The sequence below is a fragment of the Apium graveolens genome, chromosome 7 (genome assembly GCF_009905375.1).
Source record: "Apium graveolens cultivar Ventura chromosome 7, ASM990537v1, whole genome shotgun sequence".
NCBI lineage: Eukaryota > Viridiplantae > Streptophyta > Magnoliopsida > Apiales > Apiaceae > Apium > Apium graveolens.
Genome location: NC_133653.1, coordinates 225,319,180 through 225,344,626, shown reverse-complemented (window position 1 = coordinate 225,344,626; position 25,447 = coordinate 225,319,180). Strand labels below are relative to the sequence as shown.

The 25,447-nt window shown below is 38.1% G+C and overlaps 1 protein-coding gene across 1 annotated transcript; it reads left to right on the top strand.

Annotated features, from left to right (window-relative positions):
- The first annotated feature begins 9,207 nt into the window (after window positions 1-9,207).
- LOC141674511 (uncharacterized) lies at window positions 9,208-23,457 on the top strand. Its single transcript, XM_074481218.1, has 3 exons — window positions 9,208-9,456; window positions 9,538-9,837; window positions 23,428-23,457. Exons 1-3 carry the CDS (start codon window positions 9,208-9,210, stop codon window positions 23,455-23,457), a joined length of 579 nt encoding a protein of 192 aa, XP_074337319.1.
- The last annotated feature ends 1,990 nt before the right edge of the window (window positions 23,458-25,447 follow it).

Genomic DNA, 25,447 nt, shown 5'->3' with positions numbered 1-25,447 from the left:
CAGAGCACCAGAGACCCAGTGGACTCTTACGACCCCTGGAGATTCCCGAATGGAAAAGGGAACAGATAGCGATGGATTTTGTTGTAGGCTTGCCAAGGACGAAAGCCAATCACGACGCCATTTGGGTAATTATAGACCGACTGACAAAGTCAGCTCATTTCATTCCTATCAATGAGAGATACACAGTCGATAGACTGGTGGACATTTACCTTAAGGAAATAGTGACGCGACATGGAGTCCCAGCGTCCATTGTCTCAGACCGAGACCCCAGGTTCAACTCCAGATTTTGGAGGAGCTTTCAGGAATGTGCGGGGACCAAGTTAAATATGAGTACCGCGTACCATCCCCAGACGGATGGGCAGAGTGAAAGGACCATCCAGACACTAGAGGATATGTTGAGAGTCTGTGCAATAGACTTTAAAGGGAGTTGGGATAATCACTTACCGTTGATCGAGTTTTCTTATACAATAGCTTTCATGCTAGCATCGGAATGCCGCCTTATGAGGCCCTGTACGGAAGAAGGTGTCGATCTCCCTTATACTGGGATGAAGTAGGAGAACGGAAGATGCTCGGACCCGAAGTGGTCCAAAGGACCAAAGATATAGTGGATCTCATCAGAGGACGGCTTGTAGCAGCCCAAGACAGACAGAAGAAATATGCAGACCTAGCCCGAAAGGACAAGGAATATGAAGTCGGGGACTTAGTACTGCTAAAGGTATCTCCTTGGAAGGGATTAATGAGGTTCGGAAGGAAAGCAAAACTAAGCCCAAGATACATTGGACCTTTTGAGATATTAAGACGGATTGGAAAGTTAGCTTACGAGCTAGCCTTACCCCTTAATTTGCAACAAGTTCATAATGTGTTCCATGTGTCAATGCTAAGGAAGTATCATCGGGATGCTAGACACTTAGTGGAGTACGAGCAGGTGGATATGCAGCCAGATCTAACTTACGTGGAGAAGCCAGTAAGGATTATAGATAAGAAGGAGCAGGTGCTTCGGAACAAAGTAATCAAGCTAGTCAGAGTACTATGGCAAAATAATAATGTGGAAGAATCAACTTGGGAACTAGAGAGCACAATGCTAGAAAAGTACCCCCATTTGTTTTCTGTTTGATTCTGGGACGGAATCCTTTTAAGGAGGGGAGACTGTAATAACCCCCAAAATTTTCAACTTTTTGTAACCCTTGTGAATAGTGTTTTTGCTGAATGAGAAAACTTTTCATGCCACACTATGTAGGGGTTCTATTATGGATATTCTGAGATTTTATTAGTACTCTATACGGTATATGAGTGTATGTAAAGATCGCCAGAATCCAATTCCGAACACTTTGGTTTTTCCCGGAAATCCACCAGATACGGAAAGAATTGAGTATAAGGTAGCAGGATAAAAAGGATTTAAATTAAAGGATTATAATAGAGGATCATAAAAAGGAATATAATGTATTGAGAAAGGTTAAGGGAACCTAAGTAATAAGATCCCGGGTATGATCCTTCAAACGATAAACGAAAACGAAAGTTAAGCGAACCGTATAACAGATCATCGGTCATTAGGCAAACAATTAGGAAGTTAATCAAAGGGATTAGAGAGAGTGATGTCACCCAACCAATGAGAAGAGGAAAAGGAGGGAAAGATGACATCACCACATGACATGGGCATGACATGGGAAGGAAGGAGATGTGGTGGCTTTTTAACCACACAAAATCAAGGGCAACAAGGTAATTAACTAACTCAAACACAAAACCAATCAACCAAGCCAAGCAAATCACTTTCATCAAAATCAAAAAAAAAAGAAACCAAGGCATTGTTCTTCATGCTCTCGGCTTTTTGACATTTTAAAGGCAAGGAATTTCAAAATCAAAGATCCAAGCTTCCTAAATTGGTGAGTTAATTCCCTAATCATCCTTATGCTTAGTTAGGGCTATATCATGAGTTTAAGCCATCAATTCCTTCTCAATCTTCTTCATTTAATCAAAGAAGAAGATAATGAATAGTGTTTTCAAGTTTTTAACTTGAAATTTTTCTTGATTTCCTTGAAGATCCAAGCATTCCTAAGACTTCTCAAAGCTTCTTAAGGCTTCCTAGCTCCTCCCACCACTTCAAGGAAGGTATACCATCTCCAAACCCTAGATTCCTATGTATTATAAGATCATTTTGATTAGTAGGGTGATATTGTAGCTTGATGTTTGTGATTTAGAGTTTGGGATTGAAATGGTATTGAATCGGATTGGTAAATCTTGTTATTTTGGTTAAAAGAATGTAGTATAGTTAAATTCAAGCTTAGGCATAAGTATGAATGTTAAAATTGAATTGGTTGGGGTTGTTATGATGTGATAAGGATGGATGTTGGTTGTATGTTGGATTTGAGGTTGAATTGGGTTGGTTTTGAATGGTTTTAAATTGGGAAATCGCGTAAACATAGTCGTCGTAACGTCCGATTTTCTTTAGACTGTTTTTGTGCATAACATTAGGACCCGAGAACCCCCTGCTAGATTTTGACCATTGCCATGTTTAGATAGTTCGTGTTACGAGCTTCGTTTTGATATGTAGTTCGTTCGATTCCGATGCACGGTTTAGGAGAAACGACCGTTTCAAGTAACGGCGTTTCGCGAACGAAACTTTTCCCCTCGCCTTACTTTGAAACATAGGTTAAAGACCAAAAAGGGTTAATTAATGTATGAAACATTTATGGTAAGTGTGTTAGGCAGTTGGTAAGACACTCGCGAAGGAATCGCCTTAAAACTCGTAAAGGTTAAATTATTAAAAATGGTGGAGCCGAGGGTACCCGAGTGACTTAAGCGAATCAGTAAGCGCAAAATAAGCGTTAGAGTCTAAGTTAGTTAAAGTATAGATTTACAAGTGACTTTGGTTTAATTCCAACTTACTTGTTGTTTATAGGTTACCAAACTCATCCCGAGCCTTTTATCACCCCAAGTCACTCAGGCAAGTTTTCTACCCGATATACTGTTGTTGTGATGTAAATATATGTATATGCATTATCTTGTGATAGTGCATGATTGTTATTAGCAAATTTTGCGATATATTGGAGCATGCTGATATGGTATATATGCATGTTTGTTTTGTAATCTGGTTATCTATCTGTTGATTTCAATGCTTATAGTTGCATAATACCTATGCTAGAAATAAGCAAGTAGTTGCGTATACCCTTAGTATAGGGGATAAAAGGTGAACATATTTCTAAACCGAGAGTCGATGTTCCCGAGTATATTATATATATATATATATATATATTTATATATATATGGATATAGTTTTTAAAACTATTGATCGAATAAGGTTTATTTGATACCTTTATTTTACTTAATTGAATATTAATTTGAGTATTCATTAAAGGGCTTATGACTCAGTTTATTTTATTATTTGAATATTATTTGAGTATTCATTCGAGGGCTTATGACTCAGTTTATTTTATTATTTGAATATTATTTGAATACTCATACGAGGGCTTATGACTCAGTTTATGTTATTATTGAATATTACTTGGATATTCATTTGAGGATGTATGACTCCTTTATTTTATAAATATTATTTATAGTATTCATTCGAGGTATTATGACTCCACTTATTACTTAATAATATTCTTTATTGTATTAAAGAATAAGGTGTCGATAATCAAACTTATTTTTGATTATTCAAATAAAGATATTACTTTCGTATATGTATATCTTTGATTATTTGCTATTCATTCGAGTATAAGTTTTCCAACTTCTACCTCCATTATTCTTTATGGGAATATTATTTAAATAATAATATTCAGATATTTCTTTCATGTTGGGACTGATTTATTTCATAAATCAGCATTACTCCAAACATTCTTAAAAATGTTTTCGAGTCTTCAAAATGAATTTAAAAAGGATAGAGCGGATCCCAAAACTTGTTTTCAAATTCAAGATCTTCCATTTTAAGGGGACTTGAATACTCGCTCAAAAATCTAAGGGATCCGGCTCTGTGGTGTATTTTATATTCGCAACAAGGTTGCAGTTTTGGTAAATGAATTGATTACTTACCCAACGTTCGGGAAGTAAGTCCATCTATCGAGTCGGCATAAGCAACATGGGCTCAGTGGGCGTCCATGATAGTGTAAGTGGCTCAGTGGGAATCCATCAAATGCATAAGTGGCTGAGTGGCAGTCTCAGCATAAGGTCCTATTGAGACCAGGGTGATGACCAGTGGGGAATTCGTCCATCTACTAGTAGAAAAGGTTACTTATTGGTATCTTTGCCTGATCAGCAAGATATCAGCTTTATGCCAAAATTCTTTCCTTTCCAAATTTATTGGATATTGCAATTCTGTTCATACTTTACATGACAGAGGTTTTCAGGAAATGTATATATATATAGGTGTATATATATGTCTTGACTTAATGAAGTATCTCGTAACTTCATTATTTATAATGATATTCAAAGATTGAATCTATTCAAGTATTATCTTGTAGTCTCATCTATGTGATGAACTTTTGAACTAATTATAACTTGAACGGTGGTAGTTCAAGTAGTATTTGGAAAAGATATAAGTATATTGGAGTATCTTGTAACTTCATCTTTTAAACTTATATCTAGTAAATGATTATCTTATGCATGATAAAGATTTTCAGAAAAACGTTGAGACAAGGTTAGATATATGAGATAACCTTACAACGATATTTTTTTATACAGTTATACACTGGGACTTTGTGTATATTATGCATGGAAGAGGACTTCCAAGATTTTGAAAAGTATATAGGTTTATATACTAAATATTTTGCGACTTCATCGCATTAAAATATCAAACTTGGTTCATTTCTTTTGACCAAGACTTTCATGAGTACTATGAGAAGGCTCAAATATTGTTAATCATTATACATATTATTTTGGTGGGCTTGCTGCTCACCCTTGCTTTCTTCTTTCATCACACAACATCAGATAGATAAGATGAACAGGACCAAGCTCCCAATTCGCAAGCGGATAGGAAACGTTCCGCAGCTTTCTGGAAGCGTTGAGGCCGTTGTAGCTGAGGTAGAAATTACCAATAGGCTAAGTTTTCAACTAATAATGTACCAGACTTATGTATATTATGAATTGTAATAATGGCAAAGAAATGTAAATTTATCCAGAAAACCTTTTAAGGTGTATTGACATATAATTGTGGAATAAAATGACTTGTGATTATTTTTGGATATTCATCTCTGAGACTATAACTTGTGGTGTGTGTGTTATTGTGGGGTCACAGTACAGAGTAGTTGATTGTGTATTAAGATTGGGTGTTATAAAGAGGGAAATGGAACTCGTGACAACCCGGATCCCCGACCCCGGATCTGGGGGTGTTACACTTCCTATTTATTTTTATGATGATTTATGGTTTTATAGGAAATTTATGGATTTAATAAAAAAAATTCCCAGTATTTATAAACTATTTTATATAATCGGGAACCAGCCGACTTCACCCGTTTTTACGTTTTATAATCCGAACTCTTCCGAAAACTCCTTCCTAACCTAATTGCAATATTACGAGCATTTTCTATGTTTTGACTTTTTCGATCCGGCGTACGGTTTGTCCTGTGCGGGTCCCGGCACAATATTTTCGATACAAAATTCGTTTCGGTAAATCAATAAAACTCGAATTTTTGATAAACGGAATCTTTTTATTAAACTATTATAATTATCACGTCGTAATACGTGTAATCAGGCGCTGAGACCAAGACCGCAGTACAAATTGTACAGATTTGGATAATTATCCCGAAAACCGGTACCATTTTGGATCTTTTTTTATAAATGAACGTACTATTTTATATCCGGAATGATCCAACGGGATACTAATTTTCCGTAAATATAAATAGCCCTTATCGTATTTTATTTTGTACAGAAAATCATTTGCAGCCAGTAAATTATAAAATTTTACAGAGAAAATACTTATATTCATAAAACCTTTCTGTTATGGATAAAAAGCTAAGGTTATTATTTGCTGTATTTATTACTAAGATTCGGGAGCTCAAGGCCTTTAATGGCTGCTCTCGTGTATCGTAGCTTAATTCTGCCTTTACGAGATGCCTACGTATCTCTGTGAATTAGAGAATCAAGCCAAAAAACGTAGTTCTGATTTGTGGGGTGAGGCCCCTTATATAGATGTGGGAGTCCTTGAATTGGACTTGGTATAGGAGACTTGGTGGACAAGCCTCTGAATTAGGATAGACTTAGGAGTCCTAGGAAGTAGGAAGCTGATTCCTTATCCTTTTAGGTCCCCTTGAGGCTAATCTATAAGGATTTATATCCTTATCGGGACTCTTCTCAATAGCTGATTTTTCCCTTATTAATTAATTACGAAATTAATTAATAATCAGGGCTTTTGGGCCTTTTTTATTCCATCAGGCCTGATCTGGTCCATCAGGCTTAACCTTTCTGGTCTGGATATTATACATCTTATTATTGGGCCTAGCAGCCCATTAATTATAAAATCAGGACTTATTTATCCCTATCATTTGCCCCCCAACTTTTGGGAAACATTGATTAGGTTTCGCGGAAGTTAAATCTATTCGTCCCCTTATAGGGTTTCGTTTTGCGTAAAGTGTGGAGCGACCTACACATTTACAATGAATCTTCCTTTTATTCAGAAATTATCCTAATTTCCAGGAATTTTTCCCTAATTTTCTGGGATTTTCCCTAATTTTCTGGGATTTTTCCCTAATTTTCTGGGATTTATCCTTAATTTCTGGATTTTTTCCTTAATTTTCTGGGATTTATCCTTAATTTCTGGATTTTTCCCTTAATTTCTGGAATTTATCCTTTATTTCTGAAAATATTAACATTTTTCAGAAAATATTTAAGGAATTTTTCCTATTTTCCTGGATTTTTTCCCTAATTTCTGGGATTTATCCTTTAATTTTCTGGATTTATTCCTTATTTCTGAAAATATTAACATTTTTCAGAAATTATTTAAGGAATTTCCTTATTTTTCTGGATTTTTTCCCTAATTTCTGGGATTTATCCTTTGATTTTCTGGATTTATTCCTTATTTCTGAAAATATTAACATTTTTCAGAAATTATTTAAGGAATTTCCTTATTTTTTTGTAATTTTCTAGGATATTTTCTTCCCTTTTTCTTCCTTTTTTCTTCCTTCTTTTTTTTTTTTATACAATTTTCGACCAGGAATCCATTCGACCAGGATCCTGGTCGAATTAACCTCCATACTGCCCTGGTCGACAGCCTTTCGAGCAGGAGTATTTCGAGCAGAAGTCCTGGTCGAATTTCGGCCAGGATTTTCCCCCCTTTTTTTTTTTGTCGACTAGGAAGTTTTCGACTAGGATTTTCGTCCCTTTCGGTCAGGATCTCCATTTTTGACCGAATTAACCATCATCTTGTGCCTTGATCGAAGCTTTTTTGAGCAGGATTGATTCGACCAGGAATGTATATTGTCTCCTGGTCGACAGGGTCATGGAACTAATTCTATTCTGGTATTTTGGTCGAAGGAATATCATTTTCGACCAAGAATTTGGTCAGAATTCCTTTCTTGACCGAATTAGCTTCTTTTATCAGCCCTAGTCGAGGGAAATTCGAACTCAGAACATTCGACCAGGATTTCTCTGTGCTTTCTGGTCGACAGGGCCAAGAACATATGCATGTATATAAATTTTTGTCACACTTGGATTTAGGCCCCTTATGCTGGGCTAAAACTTGGGCCCATTTTAACTGGGCTTATTCTCTTGCTGGGCTTCACAGGCCTTTCAATTGGGCCTCTAATTCTGGGCTTTCAATTTGGGCCAACGTTTTGGGTTCAGGCCCAAAAAAAAATTTTTTTTATCTTAGTGGGACTTCTTTTCCACCCCTAAAATCATTTGGGCCTCTTTCAACACTTGGGCCCTTAACTGGGCTTTTATTTTCTAAACCCAAACTCCAAATTACTCTAGGATTGTTTCTGGATTCTTCCAGAATTTTCAAAAAAAACTCAAGTTTTCTTTCTTGAATTTTCCAAGGATTTCATGATGCTTCCAGAACCTTCCTTTTTTGGGCCTGAATGGGCTTTTCTAGGCCCAATTTCCTCTTTTTCCTCCTATATAAAGGTGGGGGGGGAGTGTGCTCTCACTCACACTCTTCACCCTTTACTTCATTCATTTCTAAAACTCTCAAATCTTTCTCCTCTTTCAACTTTCCTCCCTTAGCTTCCAGCCTTCTTTTCCAGTCTTTACTAAATGGCTGACAAGAGTTCCGAGAGGGCGGCCAAGATAGCCTCGGCTTCAAAACGAGGTAAGGATATCGAGATCCGCTCTTCATATATGTCTTTAATTGATATGATTAACACTAGGGGGGATGAATATCCCTCCACTGCACATCTCGACTCTTTTAATCATTGTAATACTTGGCACAACATAGATTTCAATAAACTAAATGCTCGCTATAACGTCCTTCCTCCTCTTAGATTAGTTCCAGTCTCTGGTGGTGACCGTACTTGCCACTGGAGACCCGACACTCTCTTCATTTACACAGATGCCCTTAATGCTGGGCTTAGGTTTCCTTTTCACCCTTTTATTCCTCATCTTTTGGCTGATTTACAAATCAACCCGTGTCAGCTTCCTCCAAACGCCTGGAGGAACATTCTATGTTTTATGGTCTGCTGTCTTAGGGAGGGCTTTCCTCTTTCTGTAGCTGTTTTTAGGAAGGTCTTTCAGTGTTATAATAGTTCTTCCAGTATCTGTGGCTGGGTCTATGTCAAGCAAAGGCCCAAAAGCAAACATATCTTTAACAGCGCCTCTATTCCTGATAATAATCAAAATTGGAGGAATAGTTTCGTTGGGTTACGTTGGGAGAATGGTGACTGGGGCACACTTTTTCGATCTTCCTTCGGGAAGGTCAGTGATGGTAGCCTCAAATCCATTCACCTAACACCTGAAGAAACTATTATCTATAATGGGCTTACTCAGGATGATGGCACTACCACCAGCTGGACTCTCTTAGAGGAGTTTTCCCTGATTCACGTGGGACTATCCTCTGTTTCTCAACAGGGTATTTTTCTTCCCTTCTTTAATTTATTTTATTTCATGCATTATTAACATCACTCATTTTATCTTTTGCTTTGTTTCGCAGCTGCCAAAGAGATTAACGAGGACAATGTTCCTCTGGTTGAAGAGACTGCTAGGATGAAGAAAGCTCGGCTCGCAGGCCTTGACACCCGGGGAAAGGCGACAGAGCCTATCTTCTTGAGAAAGCGGAAAGAGCCTATGGGGGAGGCTTCAACTGAAGGAGTTGGGGGCCATAGTGCTCCTATCACTGCTGCTGCCCCTACTGCTACTGCCACAGGCGCCTTCCAGCCTCTCTGGGGATTCCGCCGAGGGGACACCGTGGTTGGTTCCACGAAACATGCTTGGGATTGGTCCTACCATAGCGTGACTCCAAAGGACTTTACTGATGTGGTGGCCACCCCTGACCTTGAGAGGATTAAGCTCATGGGAGCCCAATCTCTGGCTTCGGTATGCCTTCTCTCTTTTAAATTTATCTTTCATTCTTGTAGCATTTTCTTGCCTTATACTTCGTTGATTGCTTTGTTTCAGTCTAACGCCTATTTTCAAGGCGCCGTGAGGCAAGCCGAGTCATGGAAGCGGGCTTCTGATAAGGCCGACAATGCCCTCAGGAGGCAACAGAAGAAGTATGCTACCCTGGAGAAGAAACTCAAGCGCAAGGAAGAAGAACTCGGAGAGTCCAACGCCGAGCTAGTGGTACTTCGGGCGGAGAAGGATAAAGCTATAGACAACTATCTGGACTCGGAGGAGTTTGCCCAATCCATGAGGATTAGGGATGATTCAGTCTTTCCCGGGTTTTTTAGGACTGGTTGGGACACGGCCCTTGGGACCGTGAACGAGGCTTGTCCTGATATTATCCCGACGGACTATGTCTGCCCTGATGACGAGGCTTTGCTACAGAGGTTTCGTACCCGAGTAGTTGTCTCGGATCATGTTTCTCAGGATCCACTCCTTTCCCCTCCCGAGTCTTCTTCCAGACCAGCTGAGGACGATAGCTCTTCCTCCTCCTCCGAGACGACAGAGACATCTAGCGAGAGCGGAGAGGACGATGATATGGATGCCGAGGGTACTTCAGCTCCTTAGAGCTTTTTCAGCCCTGCGTGGCTTGTTGTTTTTTATCCTATTTTCGAGACTTTATTTATCGAATTTTTGTAATATCTATCAGATCTATTTCATTTATCACCTTCTATGCTTGCATCCATGCATTTGATTTTTATTTGTTAGGCCACAAACATACTTTGAAGAACTCATGAATTTTGTAAAATTGTCTGGGATTCGTCCCTTACACAAGTAATAATAAACTTTGTAATAAAGCTAAAACATATAAATCCTAAGCAAGCAAAGCTTCAAGGTGCTTTTCAACCTACTCGCCATCCTGACGAGTGAGAATCGTATCCGCCTGCCCTACACATAGTAAACCTTCAGGTTTTGTGCATGCCAAGTTCTCGGGACTTCAAATCCATCCATAGTCTCTAGCTTGTAGGTTCCTCTACCTTGAACACTCTTGACTCTGTACGGCCCTTCCCAATTCGGGGCAAGCTTCCCTTTTTGTCCTACACCAGATGCTTCTATCTTCCTCAAGACTAGATCGCCTTGTTTAAAAAACCTTTCTTTAACCCTTAGGTTGTAGTAAAATGAAGCCTTTTTCTGATATTCTACTATCTTTGCATGTGCCTTATCTCGCACTTCATCGATCAGATCCAGGGCTAACCTCTGCCCTTCCTCATTTTCTTCTGCGTTGAAAGCCTGAATCCTTGGAGAGGAATGTGATATCTCTACGGGAACTACTGCTTCTGCCCCATATGCCAACATGAAAGGAGTTGCTCCTGTCGTGACTCTACAGGTAGTCCTATAGGCCCATAATATGGGAAGTATCTCATCCACCCAATTATTTCTTGACTTCTCGATCCTCTTCTTTAGTCCATCCAGGATTATCTGATTTGCTACCTCTGCTTGCCCATTGGTTTGCGGGTGAGCCACAGAGGTGAATCGTAATTCAATTTCATTTTCTTCACAATACTTCTTGAATTCCTCATTGTTGAATTGTGCTCCATTGTCAGTGACGAGGATACGGGGAATTCCATATCGGCACATAATGTTTTCCCACAAGAATTGTGCAACCTGCTTAGTAGTGATTTTGGCCAAGGGTTTGGCTTCGATCCACTTGGTGAAATAATCAATGGCTACAATCAGAAATTTCCTTTATGCCGTGGCCATAGGAAAAGGCCCTAGAATATCCATCCCCCACATGGCAAAGGGAATAGGCGAGTTGATAGAGGTCAGCATCTCGGGGGGTTGTCTAACAACTGGTGCATGCTTTTGACAGCGATCACACTTCTTCACATATTCTTTGGCATCAGCCATCATTTCTGGCCAATAGAAGCCTAAACGGGTTATCTTATGAGCCAAGGCCCTGCCCCCCAAGTGCTGCCCACAAATACCTTCATGTACTTCCTCAAGAGCCAAGCGTGCCTCGTCGGGCCTGAGACACCTCAAGTAAGGAACCACGAAAGATCTCTTATACGGAATTCCATCTATCAAGGAGTACCTTAGTGCTCGAATAGTTAACTTTCGTGCCTCAGTTGTATCACTTGGCAACCAACCGGTCTGAATGTGAGCCTTGATGGGATCAATCCATGACGTCCCCAAGCCTATGGGAGCCACAAGCTTAACATCTATGCTCTGTGTCTTCAAAACACGGAAGTACACACTTCCTGAACTTTCTTCAATCTCAGACGAAGCGAACTTTGATAGCGCATCTGCTTTAGCATTTTCTTCCCTTGGAATGTGTTCAACATGGCATTCATTAAATTGGGTCATCACAGCCCTTACTAGGCGAACATACTTAGCCATCGTATCATCCCTTGCCTCAAATTCTCCCTTTACCTGGGATATGATCAGCTTCGAGTCTCCACGGACCTTTAAGTTTTTGACTCTAAGTGTCCCAGCTAGACCAAGGCCAGCAATCAGGGCTTCATACTCTGCTTCATTGTTTGTGGTTGGGAAGTCTAGCTTCATAGCATACTCAATTAGGAATCCATCAGGGCTTTGCAAAACCAACCCTGCTCCACTGGAATTTGTTTTTGATGCTCCATCAAAATAGAGAACCCAATATTCTTTCTCCTTGTCCCCATTGTCGACTCCCTTGTCTTGAGGTATGGTATCTTCCTGCCCCCCGACTTCTTGGTTGGGTATGGTACATTCCACCACGAAGTCAGCTAGTGCCTGGGCTTTTACGGCCGTACGTGGCTTATACTTGAGATCGAACTCTCCCAACTCTATTGCCCACTTAATCAGTCTCCCACTTGCCTTAGGACTGTGAATGATGTTTCTCAGCGGCTGATTTGTTAGCACTTCAATCTGGTGAGCTTGAAAATAAGGACGCAGCTTTCTTGAAGCCATTACCAAGGCTAAAGCGAATTTCTCAATAGTTGAATAATTCAACTCTGCACCATGCAAGATTTTGCTGACATAGTATACGGGTTTCTGGACTTTCAGTTCCTCCTTAACCAACACCGCGCTCAACGCGCTTTCTGAAACAGCCAAGTACAAGAATAAAACTTCACTCAGAACTGGCTTGGCCAACAACGGGGCCTGGCCCATATACTTCTTTAACTCTTCAAATGCCTTCTGATTTTCCTCACTCCATACAAAGTCTTTAATGTTCTTTAATGACTTGAAGAATGACAAGCACTTGTCTCCTGACTTGGAGATGAATCGTCCTAGCGTCGCAACCCTTCTTGTGAGCTTCTATACATCCTTGACAGTTTTTGGTGGTTCCATATCCAGGATTGCCTTTATTTTATCGGGGTTGGCCTCAATTCCCCTCTTTGAGACCATCAATCCCAAGAATTTTCCCGATCCTACTCCGAAAGCACACTTCGTTGGATTCAACATCATCTTGTGGTACCTTAGGACCTCAAAAGCTTCCCTCAAATGGGTTATATGATCAGTCTTTACTAGACTCTTGACTAGCATATCATCAACATAGACTTCCATAGTCTTCCCAATATGATCCTTAAAAATTTTATTCACCAACCTCTGATAGGTGGCTCCTGCATTCTTGAGACCAAACGCCATAACAAGATAACAATAAACACCAAAGTCAGTGATAAATGATACCTTTGGAATGTCATTCTTATGCATTTTGATCTGATTGTATCCGCTAAATCCATCCATGAAACTCAGCATCTCATGTCCAGCAGTGGCATCAATCAAAGTATCAATTCTAGGCAGCGGGAAACAGTCTTTGGGGCATGCATCATTCAGATCAGTGAAGTCTATACACATCCTCCACTTTCCATTAGCCTTCTTCACCATTACAAGGTTTTCTAACCACTCCGGAAATTGAATCTCCTCAATGAAACCAGCCTCTAAGAGCTTTTCTACTTCATGTTTTATAGCCTCCTGTCTTTCCGGGGCAAAATTTCTTTTCTTTTGTTTCACTGTCTTCCGGCTTGGATCCACGTTTAGCTTGTGAGTAATTAACTCCGGGTCTATGCCTGGCATATCAGCTGCTGACCATGCAAACACATCACTATTTTCTTATAAAAATTACACTAACTTCCCTCTAAGAGGCTCCTCTAATGTGGCTCCAATGAAAGTCATCCTCTCAGGATTCTCGGGGTCTAAAGGAACCGAAACCAATTCTTCTGCTGGCCTTCCTCTATTCTCATCATTTTCTCGAACATCCATATCTTCAATAGGAAGAACCTGCCCCCCGACTCCATCTGCCCTCAAAGAGGCCACATAACAGCTTCTAGCCATTTTTTGATCTCCTCTCTCTTCTCCAATCCTGTTTCGGGTGGGAAACTTCATGACTGAATGGTAGGAAGAGGGGACTGCCTTAAAGGCATGTATCCCTGTTCTCCCCATGATAGCATTATAAGTTGAACTAGCCTTTACCACCACGAAATCCAGCATCTGCGTTGCTTGCCTTGGTTCCGTACCTATGGTGGTTGGCAATTTGATTATCCCTTCCACAGGACATTCTACTCCAGCAAATCCATATATCGGCATGTCGGTTGGTGTCAACTGGGAGTTGTTATACCCCATTCTTAGAAAGGTGTCGTGGAGCAAGATATCCACAGAAGCACCATTATCCACAAGGACCCTCTTAACCGGGCTATTTCCTATTATCGGTGTTATGACCAGCGGGTCGTCATGGGGAAACTTCACACCCTCTAGGTCGGAATCATCAAAAGCCAATGTTACTTCTGTCCTGGCCCTCTTCAGGGCTTCTCCAACAATATGCATAACCTCCCTAGTATATGCCTTTCTGGAATTTTTGGACAATCCAGCAGCAGTTGGACCTCCAAAGATCGTGTTTATCACTGGCCCTCGAGGGCGTCGCGGTCCTCCAAAAATTTCATTTATAACCGGCCTTCTAGGTTGGGGATTCCGCCCCTGATCGTCTTGGTCTCTCCTACGATCTTCAAAGTTCTTCCTTCCATTATTATTTATGTCCCCTCCATCTCCAGTATACTTGTTCAATCTTCCTTTTCGAATCAAAAACTCAATTTCATCTTTCAATTGCCTACACTCATCGGTGTCATGGCCAACATCTTTGTGAAACCTGCAATACTTGCCCTTATCTAGCTTGGCGGGATCAGCCTTCAAGGGCTTAGGCCAGCGAATATCTCTGTCTTTCTCAATCTCCATCAAAATCTGACTTCTGGGAGCATTCAGCTTAGCGTATTCAGTGAACTTTTGCCCAGGTCCTCCCTTCTTGGGGGTTGAATCAGGGTTTTGTTCGGTTCTAGGATATTTGTCCTTAGCGATATACTCCAAATCAGTTTTTCGTTTTTTGCCTCCAGTGGGCTCATTACTTACTACGGTCTTCCTCATGCTTTCTTCAACCTTGATATACTTCTCTGCCCTCTCTTGGAGTTGCAACATGTTTTCTGGGGGACGTTTGGGCAAGGACATCTTGAAAAACTCATCCCTAGTTCCTTGTTGCAGTGTTATCATGGCTACCTTATCATCAAGGTCTGGGACTTTTAAAGCCTCCTTTGTAAAACGATTCAGGTAATCCCTCAAGGATTCCTTAGCTCCCTGCACAAGACTCATAAGAGATGCTGAACTTTTCTCATGGACTCTTCCACTGATGAATTGCTTAATAAAAGCCTGACTTAATTCTCTGAACGATCCAATAGAATTTGGGGGTAGGCGACTGTACCATCTTTGAGCCATACCCGACAGGGTTTGAGGGAAGGCCCGACATTTTATAGCATCATTCACGGGTTGCAGCAGCAGTGCATTAGAGAATGTCCTAACATGATTAGCGGGGTCTCCCGTGCCATCATAGGCTTTGATAGTGGGCATCTTGAATTTCCTTGAGATATGGGCATTCATTATCTCTTCTGTGAAGGGTGGAGTTGGATCGTCAGGATCTCCAAGAGGAAGGAGATTGCTTGGATCAGTTCTTGGGACAGCAGCCCTTCTTCTTACCGAACCATCTAGGTCTATGATAGGAGGAGGATTTTTCCCCTTAGGAGGTATGTGGGGTCTGGTGGCCTGGTGAGCCTCCAAATCACGCCTCAGCCTTTGGATTTCAGCCTCATGAGCCCTGATCCTTTCCTGCACTACTTGGGGATTCGCCCCTGGGGTGCTTTGGGGGCGTTGCCTTCCATCGGCCATTGGCTCTTTTCCAGGACGCCTCCTTCTCGGGGCCACTTCATCATCCGAAGATTCGGAGTCTCTCTCAGTGTATGGACCAGAAAATTCCCGATCCTCAGGGATAGGACCCAAACCTCGTATATAGGGGGGCGACCGCCCTCGTGCTTTGCTTCGCCCAGCATATCCGCTTCCTCCAACCTCAGGGTGAAGGGGCATCCCATAAGGGGGGTTAGTAGTAATAATAGTTGAATATTCATACCCGACGGGTCGAGAATTCACAGGTATATGTATTTGTTGAACTTGAGGATTCGTACCTTGAATTGGGGGAGTTGTCCCTTGTAGCTGGGGTTGAGTTGCCCCTGTCTGGGCTTCCTCCTGAGTAGATGCATAAGTTGAATGGGGAGGAACCTCCACGGTTGATGAAATCACCTGGGTTGTCTCTGATGGTGTCCCTTCCTCTATAGCTCCAATTGTTCTCCGTGTTCTCGCCATGGTTGTTGTTGTCTTCCCACAGACGGCGCCAAATGTTATGGATAAAAAGCTAAGGTTATTATTTGCTGTATTTATTACTAAGATTCGGGAGCTCAAGGCCTTTAATGGCTGCTCTCGTGTATCGTAGCTTAATTCTGCCTTTACGAGATGCCTACGTATCTCTGTGAATTAGAGAATCAAGCCAAAAAACGTAGTTCTGATTTGTGGGGTGAGGCCCCTTATATAGATGTGGGAGTCCTTGAATTGGACTTGGTATAGGAGACTTGGTGGACAAGCCTCTGAATTAGGATAGACTTAGGAGTCCTAGGAAGTAGGAAGCTGATTCCTTATCCTTTTAGGTCCCCTTGAGGCTAATCTATAAGAATTTATATCCTTATCGGGACTCTTCTCAATAGCTGATTTTTCCCTTATTAATTAATTACGAAATTAATTAATAATCAGGGCTTTTGGGCCTTTTTTATTCCACCAGGCCTGATCTGGTCCATCAGGCTTAACCTTTCTGGTCTGGATATTATACATCTTATTATTGGGCCTAGCAGCCCATTAATTATAAAATCAGGACTTATTTATCCCTATCACTTTCAAGAATCAAACTGCAAAATCAAGGTGTTATTGATTTCTGTTTGGAAAGCTCTGGTAACCAAAACGAAGGGTTTAAGGTATACTATCAGTTTGTTCAAGTTTCAGAATTGCAGAATCAAATGTTTATTTTATATATTTTTATTTATTTTTAAATTATTTGGATTAAAATTATGAATTTTTGTTTGGATAATTTGATGATTGCATGTTGTAGAGCTTTTCTTCCTGATGATTTTGATATGTCATATGACTGATTTGGAGTTCAATAACATGTTCAAAATTGAGTTTAATTTTTGAATTTTGAAATTAGGGTTTATAACCCGTATGAATGTTCTTAATTGAAATTTAGGGGTTTCTGTACTAGGGGTTATAAGATGTTTCTGTTGATTGCTTCATGTTCCTTGTTGAATTTGCAATCGATTCATGTATATTACAACAACTGAAGATTCCTGGTTTGCTCAAATCGAAGCAAACAAAGTTCGCCGGTTCCGGTGAACTTCTCGGCCAATTTCCGGCCAGTTCTGTGGTTATTAAAATGATTGGATTGCATGGTTGAGTTCCTGGTGGTGAGGAGATGTGATCTGGAGGTGGTGGTGGCCTGAGCATCCCTGGATCGTCTTCTCCGGCGGGACAGGGGTGTTTTCCGGCGAACCTTGTAAATATTACAGTTCAGTACCCATAGTTTTGGAGAAGAAACAGTTATGTTCCTGAAGTTTCCAGAATTTTCAAATTTAGGATTCCTGTTTATAAATTATTTAAAAATCATATTTTCTATTTATTTTAATTACAGAAATTCATTTTTAATTATTAAAAATTCCAAAAATTATTTTTTATTCAAAAATAAATCTGAATTAATTAGTTCATTAATTTTAATTAATAATTAATTAGTTAATTGGTCAATTAATTTGAAAATTAATTGATTTAATTATTTATTAATTGGTTTTAATTAATTATTTAATTAGATTTAATTATTTATTTTTCATTTAATAATTCCGAAAAATAGTTTCGAGTTTTAAAATATTACTCTAAATTGTTTTCAAGGCTCGATAATTATTATAAAATTAGTTTGAAGCCAGATTCGGCCAACTGGACCTTGTTTATTGTTTCAAAAATGGTTCAACGGCCCGTTTAAATTCCGAAAAATGTTTTAAAATTCATATTAAATATTTGAAAAATCCTTTTATCATCAAACCTTCTTTGAAAAGTCTTTTCAATCAAATATCTTATGTGTTATGTGTTATATGTGCATTGAATAATGTGTTAAATGCGTATGTGTACGTTATATGACTATTTTGATCGTATCTTTTAATCCGTAAATCAGATTTGAGTGAAACTAAGGGTAGATAGAAGCTTATATCGAATAGAATCGTATGAGTTGAGTATTGATAGGTACTTATGATATATGAACAGAAGAGGCCAGTCATAGGAAAGGAAAGCAAGTAGTCGTGGAGTAAGAGATTGTGATTGGGAGTTAGTGAAGTATAGCAGTCTAATACCAGGCAAGTGTTCTGAACTTTCTCGAGATATATTATGAATAGCTGATATTTTTGTCTTATATTGCAAGTGCTTTGAAGCACTGAATCCTAAAGCTTGATTCCAGTTATTGATCTTTGAACCGTAAACCTTATTCTTTCTGAACCATTGATTACTGAATACCCGAATATGAACCACAGATATATGATACTACTCCACAAATACATACAAACTAAATACCGAACATTGAACCAAGATTTGCTTATATACTCAAACCATTATACCTTATACATTGAAAGACCAAATCCTTGTATCCTTAAAATTTTGATTCTTTTGTTATTCGATTCCGATTCTTTCACCAGCTGATAGTCATTCTTTGGAATTGCTATTTTGTTTCCTTGTGAAGATTGAAACCCATCTCATGATTGAAATATCCCATGTTGATTATGTTTCTATTTATTGCTTTACATTTTTTTATTATGTTATTGTGATAGAATTGGATTGTTTTATAAAATTGTGGACCAGATTCATGGTCAGACCAGATTAGTGGTCAAGTTAGGCCAATGTGTGCCTTGGATCCAGTAATTAGAGCAGAGTTGTGTGCCTTGCTCGGGGTTAGTGCGTGACTGATCAGCAGCCTAACCTTGGTTTTTAAAATGAAAATATAATATCCAATTCTATATCATTATTCATTGTTCCCTTGATTCCATAACTCATATTACTTGATCATTTTATTCTCAGTATTGTCAACGTGACTTGCTGAGCTAGTTAGCTCATTCGTGCGATTTTATTTATATTCTTTTTTAGTTAAGAAGGAACATGTTGGTAGCGAGGATCCCCAATCCAGTGCAAGAACTAGGGGTCCAGGTTGATCGAGTTAAGCTAGCTGATAGCTTTTGAGATAGTTTAAGTTTGTAAAGTTTGTAATGACGTTTAATATTCAGTTTTAAGTTTGAATAGTTGGGATTTGGGCGTTTGTAATATAAGTGTGTGTGTGTGGCTTGTGTGCATATTTTAACCTGTTGCGGTCCGTGGTAGTTGGTAAGTAGGGTCACTACATATTATTATTATCTTTATTATTATTATAAGCAGGTTATAAATAAGGTGTGTGTGCATGGGTGGACCCCAAACTTCTGATCCGGGTTTGGTGGGCGCCACAAAGGATAATGTCAGGCTAATCAAGACTTGCCAAATACCAAAGTGCTGAAGCAGTCAATACAGTTTATAATAAGTAAGATCAAACCTTGATCGGGATGTATACATGAAGACCACTGTTGAGTTAATGGCCAACAGCAAATAATGGATAACCTGAAAATGTTTGGAGAGAATGTTCTACAGAAGCAAACAATGAAATGTTTTTAGTTATTTGAAGATCTTGGCATTTGCAGCTAAGACTTGTTAGGATATTTTTCATGGCTACTCAGTTGAGTATACAATCTATAGGGCATTTATGGTTGATCAACGGAAGATGGTTGAAAGTCTAAGTGCACAGTTGAACAACTCAATGCTTCAAGCTGTTAAAGGAGAAATTAATGGTATTGATGATTCATATCCATGCAATGGAATGGCCGTGTATAACATAACTCATTATGTCAATGAAGCCAGTCAGCAAGGGTAAGGATTTTCAAGAAATCCCAACAACAGCTCAGGGGGAGCAATAGAAGGATCAACTAGTCAGATACAACACCACATTAAAAATCAAGAGGACACAACAAGAACATATCTGCTGAGAAAAAAGGTTCGATGTCAAGTCTATTCCCAGAGTCTAGTTCTTAAGTGATCTAGATTGTGGAGTAATTATTAGCAGTGCGAATGATTATTTCTCTAGTTATCTATCAGAAGAAGAAACTAAGAAAGTTACAGAAGCTCTGATAGATCCGGATTTATTGGGTGATTGCAAAGCAAGATGAGCTCAATCAGTCAGCAAGCAGATTGAAGGGAAGCTGATATCCAAACCAAATGACAATATTATAATTGGTACAAGGATAACCAGAAGTCATACTGGATGACAATGGAATTATTATGAGGGACAAGGCCAAACTGGATGCTAGGTTATTATCTGGAAGCAGTATCTGATAGAAAGTACCGGTGATGAGACTTGAGGATATTACGACATATCAGGCACCTGATGCACATTCTACCTAGAATTGGACTCTGGTAAATGTGTACAAGTGCACTCCTGGTTGGTGAGTCAAAAGAGGAAGTCAATGCACAATAGTTCATGGACTTTGCAGTTGCAGACCTATTGGACTACATATATCTCTTCTTCACAAGCTCACTTCAGGTTGGTATGAACTAGTATACTACTCAAGCAATCGTCAAGGACATGGTATGGCACTCTAACTGAAGTTATAGTTTAATATGAACTACTAGAGTCATAATATTAATAACTCTCTTATCACTAGGCATAAACATATTATTTTATATGTGCAGTGATATAGTGATAATGTTATATGTTGGTCTACTAACAAAGACTTGTGCAAGATTATTTGCTAAGTAATTGCAGAATAGGTATGGAGGAGCATGTTGGAAAGGTTGCAATTATTTTTGGAATTACTTCAAGCAAGCCATTAGAATAATTCTTTTTAGAGCTCAAGCAAGCCAAAAGAACAATTATTTTAGGAGCACAAGTAAACCAAAAGAATGATGGCAATACAAGTAAGTTAAAGATCTTTTGAAGATGCAAAATTTGGAAGATTCTGAACATGTCAAGATGACTTACCAACATGAACCACTAAAGCTTGATCAGTGTAACTCAGGTAAAATGACAAGCTATAGAGGTATGACAAGCACACTCTTTTACTCAAATGCTAATAGACAACATGTGATATTCTCAAGATGCCAAAGTGCAAGGTTCCAAGTGGATCCTAGAGAATCCAATCTTATAGCTATTAACAAGATTATTAGATATCTTAAGGGACTATCAACTCTTGGAGTAAAGTACCCTAAAGATATTATGCTTAACATGTTTGGCTATATAGATAAAGATTACGCAGGTTGTAAGAAAGATAGGAGAAGCATCTCATGAAGCTGTCAACTTAGTGGAAGAAGATTGATTTCTTGTTATGATAAGAAACAACCTCAAATTCAACAACTATGTGGAACACTCTATGACAAGGCACCTTCACACCAGGTATCATTTCTTTCGAGAGCATGTCTTTTAGTCAAAGAATCACTTACAGAAACACTTATTAAATCACTTGTTAAAATTAATTTTTCAAGACTGGTTTGTAAGTGTGGGATATCATTCATTGCATATTAGTTGGAAATCCCATATGTAAGGAATTTTTAATATAAGTTCACAAGTATCAAATCTTCAATATTTAAAGGACTTGTGAATTTATCAGTAATCCAGTACCTCGTACTTAGTGCTACTATCTTGATTATCATAATTATAATGTTAATAAACATTTATGGTAATTAAGTATTATAGCATTAAGTTTGAATTTTACTTTAATTGATTTAAATTATGATGGTAGACAATTCCATTCCATATTAGTCTCATATTTTAAATTGTATTAAAATAATATGCAGCATAGTTATTTGTATCATGTACGAATAATTGTGGTACTTTTAGTATTAGTGATATTATTAGGAATTTTTATTCTAAGTAATCAATGCTTATTTCTAAAATAACTGATATTAAAAGTTGAAGTATTTTTTAAGTCATCTGTATAAAACTCTCAATATTTTATATGTTTTGAAAGTATTTCTAAAATTACTAATTATCCAGAAAGTGATTTCCATGTGTATAAGTCATATATCCTTTTGGTGATTATTCAAGGATAATTATAAATATTTAAGTGCTAGTATATAACTCATAGATATTTAGTATTTATTTATTTAATATTTATTTTGGGTTGTTTGGATTATGGAAATTGAAGCAATTCACTGATTTTATTTACTCCATAATTCAAACTAACTTAAAATAAATAAGCAGCATGATTGATTATAACTAAATCTGTCAGCAATTGATATCTAGTATATTGATTGTAACTTATGTGTTATAAGTTAATTATGAGATTTTGGTTTTACTGAATTTAGCAATGCTTATATCTCAAGAATTCACTGAAATCAGAATATGATTGTATCATGATTAGTTGTGTGTAAATTCTTGACTTATATCAGTTGATGATATTTAGTTAAGAGTTCGACTATGAACTGATTATGAAGTATTAGTATTTGTGGCATTATTTAGAACTCTTCTAAGTAATTTAATGCTTATCTTTAGTCACTTATAATAATATATGAAGTGTGGAAATCCTTCTTAAGTACAACTATGGTTAAAGTGGATATTGCTTTATTAGAAGTAACCATATATTGTCAAGTTAGAATAATTTCCATACTTACTTACAAATTCCTAAATTCTTTAATATAAATGCAATACTCAATGAATTAAAGTATATGAAACTTAGAATATCTTTCTAAGATTGCAAACAAGACAATATTGGTTAATATTGCTTTATTTATCGAACCAATATTGTTTGAGGTATTACAGTTGTGAGGAGTTAACAATTGTATAGCATATAAAATTGAATGCAAATGTCTACTTGATAGATAATTGGTATTTAATTCATTGATATCTTATTTTAATATATTTGAATTATGATGTTAGACAATCCCATGTAAAATCAGTTTCATGATTTAAATAATATTAAAGTATGGTGCAACATAATTATTGGTATCTAAAGTACTTGACAAGTATCAGTCAATGATATATTGTTAATATTTTGTTGCAGATAATTGTGAGATTTTAAGTTCTAGTGAATTTATATGAGTTGTTATATCTGACAGATTTACTACAATTTGAAATCAGCAGCATATTCATTCTTATTAAGATTATTTATCAATACACAGTGTTGTTGATTATAATTTGATTAAGATAGATTGTGGAGCTTTTTACATGAATGAGAATCGCTTAGACTTTACCCTAAGTGATCAATACTTTTACAAAAACTCATTCAAATTGAAAGACAAATTTTTTTTTCTCTTCTTAATACTGCTAGGTCATGAGTCTGTGTCTTTTTCATATTAAAAGACATGATTATTTATCTTTATGCATAAAAATAGACTTGTGCTCTCGAACAATTTTAAGAGTAAAATCAAACTTCTTTCTACATTGGTGATTGCTCTATTTCATTAAAATCTTTGAAAATCATTATTGTACATCATTTCTCTCAAAGATTAAATGAATAATTTTCATTTTTATAGATCTTTAGTGCATTTCATCTCTATATTGCCATATGTTCTGTGATGCAGGTTCAGCCTCCTATGACCTTATTTCACTGATAGTCATGAGGTTGAAAACCCACAACTTCTATCCCAGACTGTAAAGACAAACACAGAAACAGAACCAATCAACACTCTAAGTATGAATGAGGGTGAGGGAGAAAGTGCCTTAGTGCACCACATAAGGAAGGTTCTGAAGTCAACCCAGCAGCTTTGTATCCTAGAAAGATGAGTAGTATTTAAACCAAGGCAACTGCTAGCCCCCATACATCTTCTCAAAAATACGTAATGGCTGAAAAGGCATAAAAATAGTTACTAGATTCATCCTCTCAACAGGGCGTGTCTATTGAAATTCGCCTCTCGGCCAGGGTATCTGATGTAGTGTCACCACCTCATAAACAATTCTTGATGCACAAAGTAGGTTACACACACAAAGGATAAGTTGATGGAAACAAGAGTTTCAACCATTTTACGGTCAGATTCGATTGTTCAAGGTTCTTTAATGGACCAATTGCCTTTACAGGTGTTAGGAGAGGATACTGATCCAATAGCCATATATCAGTGGTCAGTGTCTACCTCCCCAGGCTCTAATCCCCTGGATGTATCTGGGATAGTGGATCTATAGGTGCAGATCGGAAACTTGTTGACAATGATTCAGATTAACCTGATGAGTCGCAAGGAAATGTCTTCACATACATTAGAAGGAAACTGTGATCTTTATGCTAAATTCTTTGAATCATTGTTTACCTTCCCAGAGTTCAAATCTGGAACCCTAAAAGGGAAACTAGCAACTTGTATATTATGACTCAGATTCATCTGACGGGTCTAATGAGGATGGGGATTTGCGAACTCCCATTACACCACATGTGAGCTCCTTAAGGATGGCTAAGGTTATTTTCCTTGCAGGTACAGCTGGATTTTGGAGTTATGAGAAAAATGATACACTTATAAGGATGAGTGTAAACAGGAGTTGAGAGAAGAGTGAAACACTTGTGAGGTACACGAAACAGAATCACACACTCACAGTGAGGAAGAAAGAGAAACATCATATCCCATTCCCTATCCCTAAACATGGTTCTTGATACTTCGGTTCTCGAATCTGTAAATGATTGGAACCTAACTTTTAGGGACCTAACATTTACAGATTGGATTAGAATACTTCAGGACCTAACAAGTTGGGAGCTAATAATTGGTAACAATTGGTGATCTCACAGTTGGGAGGTATAAGGAGTTGGGAATATTGGTTAACAATATGATTAATGGTTAAGCCATTTCTGCAACATTTAAAGGGACATGATTGATCAGACTCTGACTTGTTATTTCTTTTCCAACCAAGTGAAATATGAGAACTCCTTCAGACACCGGCATAAATTCCTTCTCTAAGGGGGAGATAAAAGATTAAGTAATAGTTTAGAGGATTCATCAACTAAGGGGGAGAAATAGCAGGCAGAAGGAAAAAGGTAAAGCACATGTAAATCACACAACATCAGAATAAGTGGATTGGTTCATCACTATTCTTCATAAGGGGAGAAGCTATTTTCCAAAAGGTGAGTACCATTGGTTTTTATCTGTGGATCCTATTGTACGGGAGAGGTGGTAAACGAAGGTGATCTCCTTTAAGCAGTTGATTCTCATAGGGGGGGAAGCAAGAGAGATATGTGCTTCTCAACAGGAAATGTGGTTGTACAAAAGAAGCTGCTGATGATTAGTTCAAGACTGAAAAATATTATCTGGTAGAGATTTGAAGAACCAAGGAAATGAAGATGAAACTACTTGAAGATCTGTTCAGTGCTAAAGGAACAAGCATCTGTCATTTCAGTTACTCAAGAAATCTGGAAATGTAGTATTTGATCGAGAAAACCAGTAGCATTATTTACAAGTCCTGGCGCTTTACTTTTTCAAGTTGTTAGTTGAGTTATCCTCTCTATTTAATTTGTTTGTAGGCTTAACAATCAAATATGGGGAGATTATTGGTGAGAATGCGTAGCTGTATAAACAGTTACGTGATAACTCAACACGAGAACAACACTAGAATAAGACAGATTAATAA